The sequence below is a fragment of the Nicotiana attenuata genome, unplaced genomic scaffold (assembly GCF_001879085.1).
Source record: "Nicotiana attenuata strain UT unplaced genomic scaffold, NIATTr2, whole genome shotgun sequence".
Lineage (NCBI taxonomy): Eukaryota > Viridiplantae > Streptophyta > Magnoliopsida > Solanales > Solanaceae > Nicotiana > Nicotiana attenuata.
In genome coordinates, this window is record NW_017673845.1 from 104,003 (window position 1) to 107,512 (window position 3,510).

Here is a 3,510-nt window from a genome sequence, read left to right on the forward strand (position 1 = left end):
CTGCTTTTATTTAGTATTTTGGCCTAAATTTTTTTGACTCCTTGATATCAAGCAAATTCTCTTTTTTGACAACTGAATGTATTTTTACGGTCCCGTATTTAAAAATGCCCGAACTCTTTCTTTTGTACGGAGGATCATCGAAATAAGCAAGAATCAAATTAACGTAATTCTCCCGGTTTGAGTATGCTTGCGTATTACTTTGTCTCAGAGTTGTTTCATGACACATTGTCAATTCGCTTATAACAACGAACAACAAGACACGTTAGCATTCAGTTGCTGACTAATGCAGTTTGGCTATTTCCTCCTCTCACCACGTCATAAAAACAAGAACTCACCACTCGCCACGTGTCCTGGAATTCCAAACCGACCACATTCGAATATTGCTGTGCACCGAACCTCTTAATTGCTTCTTCCATTTTATATACATACATGGTCGTTTCTCTTTTCATGATAGAAGAAACAAAACAGAACTGAATTAGAGCAGTAAGTATTTCGTAACAATGTCTTCAGAGAAAGCAAGAAGAGATATTCATATCAAAGGTGTTGCTACTGGTCCTGAACACGAGGGCCAACACCAAGGCTTTGGCCAAAAGGGAAAATCTCATTATAAGCTTCATTCTCCTCCTGCTAAAGTTGGAGGGCTCGAATTCTCTAGTGGAGTAATAATGCAGCAAGAGCAAAGTCCGAAAGAACAGCGGCCAGAAGGTGAAGGGAGAGCTGAAGGAGGAACTCATCCTCAAGAAAGTGGTACGGAGGAGAGAAACGCTCCCTCTTTGGAGGAAACTGCACCGCAGAGGGGAACTGCACAACAGAATTCAATGGATGTTTTGACAGCTGCTGAAGAACGGTATCAAAAGGCTAAGGAATTGGGGGCGGCTGCATTGCATGATGCGAAAGAATCGGCGAGTCATGGGCTTGGTGCTGCTGGTTATTATGCTACGGCGAAAGGTGCACAAGCCAAAAACACTGTTTCTCATGGTGTTCAAATTGGATCTCAGTATGTTGCTGATAAAGCTGTAGCTGCCAAGGACACCACCCTAGAGAAAGGTCAGTAAACTTGTGTAGTCAGAGGTAGTGGAGCCAGTATTTTTTCCTGGGGACTCAATATAAAGAAATATAGTTAAGAAAATTTAACATCTACCATATAAAAATAAGTTTTTTTGACCTTGTACAACGTCCGACGGTTTGGTGTAAACCTCTAGCGCCTCATAGCGCCCCTTGGGTTTCAAGAGGTTTTGAATATATGCGAGTGAAAATTTTACTAAGATTGTGCTTAATAAATATTAGGTTTTAAAAATTTACTAAAATTGAAAGAAATATCAAATTCTGAACCAATCTCGATTCTTTAACGCCCACTACACCGGGTATAGACCGAATCCGAACTGTTTCCCGAACAATCCCGAAGTGCTAAAAACCTTGAAGATTAAGAACACTGAGTTAGACTTCCTAAAGATATCCTTTCAATTAGTGCAGGTGCACAAGCCAAAGATACTGTTGTGCATGGTGTTCAAATTGGATCTGAATATGTTGCTGACAAGGCTGGAGTTGCAAAGGACACTGTTCTTGAGAAAAGTCAGCAAGCTTATACTGCAACTAAAGATACACTTTCAACTGCAGGACAAACTGCTGTGGAATCAGCACAGAAGGCAAAAGATTACACCCTGCAAAAAGCAGGGGAGACAAAAGATTATGCTGCTGAAAAAGTCAGTACCGCAGCTAAGTCAACAACTCATTACGCTGGCGAAAAAACTACACAAGCCAAACAGACTGCAGCAGAACTAAGGAAGACGGCTGCAGAGAAGACCAAGAATGCAGCAAGTTATGTTGGGCATAAGGGTGTCGAAGCTAAAGACGCCACAGTAGAAACAGGAAAAAGAGCTAAAGACGCTACAGTAGAAACAGGAAAAAGTGCGGTAGTATATGCAGGGGAAGTAGCCGAAACCGCGAAGGATAAAACAGAAATTGCTGGGTTAGGGGCTGCACATTATACTGCTAAAGCAGCTGCAGAGGCAACCAAAGCCACGGCTGGAGTTGTTTCTAGTGTTGCAGGGTATGCAGGAGAGAAAGTGGTCGCGGCGAAGGATGTGGTAGCTGATGCTGGAAAGAGCGCCGTGGGATATGCAGGGGATAAATTGGCTGTTGCTAAAGATTATGTAGTTTCAGCTGAAGAAAGTGCAGCAGATTATACGGCTAGAAAGAGGGCAGAAGTTGAGAGACAATTAGAAGGTAATTCCAAGGTAAATATGACGATAATTGCTACTACTATATAGGAGTATTTGTTTACAGTACACGTCAATTAGTCATGATCATTTTAGCTGAACTAATGCAATGCTGATTATCCTTTTGACATAGTCTTATATATTGGTTTTTCTGTTTTGCTTTAATATTGTATTAAACGCCAATCTTTAAGACTACAAGTATTACATATGTTAAATATTTAACATATGTGCAGGGAGAAAGCGAAGGCGGAGTCATTAGTGTGGAAAAGCAATCACAATGAGATTATGAGTTGGGCATGCTTTTGGTCCTTCATGAGAAGGCTGGTTGGTTAGGGGAATGTTAGGTGTTTGTTTCATAGAAGTTGTAAAAAGGGTATAAGTACATATGTTTTTTTTGTTACAAGTGCATTTCTGTACAAGTTCTGCTTGTGCAACTTCTTTTGTTATTAGTGAAAACTTTTGCAAGTGTATGATGATGAACTCTTTAAGTGTGATTTTCAGCTAGGAAATCAGTATGCTGTCCTCCCCAAAAGGGAGCTTAGTGCTACAACGTGTGTGAGGAGACGGGGAGGCATTTTTTGACCATGGTTTCCTTAAGTATTTAGTTTTGGCAATATATTAAGATCCATAATTATAATCGTAGATAGATTGGATAGAAAGGATAGTGTCAATGGGAAATTTCACATAAGAATAATTGAGCTTTCTATTTTTCAATATTATAGTTCATATTTTAGTTTACTACCATTTAGCTCAAAAATAATAGATTGGATTAACATTCTATTCCAATAGGTTCTTGAAATTATTATTTGACTTTTAAAAAGATTGTTCAAGCTTTTAAGTTATTGAAATTACTATTTAACTTTTAAAAAAAGTTGCTCAAGCTTTTAAGTTAATTTTTTCGAATCAGTAACTGTGACTCAAATATTAGATCAACAACAAATTTATTTGGGTGATGAAAATTAGCTTTTTAACCAGCTTAAATATATATGTTTAAATTTTGAATTTGATTTTGTGCGAAATTTAGAGTGGGTATTTTTTAGACTTCTTAGAAACAAGAAGGTTGTATATTAAAATTTGAAGTCATTTAATAGAAATTTGGATTGGTTTTGAACAAGAATTACAGTTGAAATTGTGGAAGAAGTTCGTCTCCAGACGCTTGTATAAAGATGTATAAAAGTGTATAAGATGTGATTATACACTCATATACACTATTATACAAGATTATACATAACTATATAAAAAACTGATTTCGCTTTCTTCCTTGCGTCTTTTTTCAAATTTAACTTAAATC

The 3,510-nt window shown here is 37.7% G+C and overlaps 1 protein-coding gene across 3 annotated transcripts; it reads left to right on the forward strand.

Annotated features, from left to right (window-relative positions):
- The first annotated feature begins 428 nt into the window (after positions 1 to 428).
- On the forward strand, positions 429 to 2,713 carry LOC109217442 (embryonic protein DC-8-like). Of its 3 annotated transcripts, none has more exons than XM_019381691.1 (3): positions 429 to 1,047; positions 1,474 to 2,226; positions 2,453 to 2,713. In XM_019381691.1, exons 1-3 carry the CDS (start codon positions 501 to 503, stop codon positions 2,476 to 2,478), a joined length of 1,326 nt encoding a protein of 441 aa, XP_019237236.1. In that variant the 5' UTR covers positions 429 to 500; the 3' UTR covers positions 2,479 to 2,713. The 3 variants fall into 3 exon arrangements, with proteins under 3 accessions (XP_019237236.1, XP_019237237.1, XP_019237235.1); XM_019381692.1 differs by having other exon boundaries at positions 1,618 to 2,237; XM_019381690.1 differs by having other exon boundaries at positions 430 to 1,047; positions 1,474 to 2,237.
- Positions 2,714 to 3,510: the final 797 nt, after the last annotated feature.

Coding starts and splice junctions, on each gene's coding strand:
- LOC109217442 (XM_019381690.1), top strand. CDS start 501: ATGTCTTCAGAGAAAGCAAGAAGAGATATTCATATCAAAGGTGTTGCT. Junction 1,048..1,473: donor GGACACCACCCTAGAGAAAG/GTCAGTAAACTT, acceptor CAATTAGTGCAG/GTGCACAAGCCAAAGATACT. Junction 2,238..2,452: donor AATTAGAAGGTAATTCCAAG/GTAAATATGACG, acceptor ACATATGTGCAG/GGAGAAAGCGAAGGCGGAGT.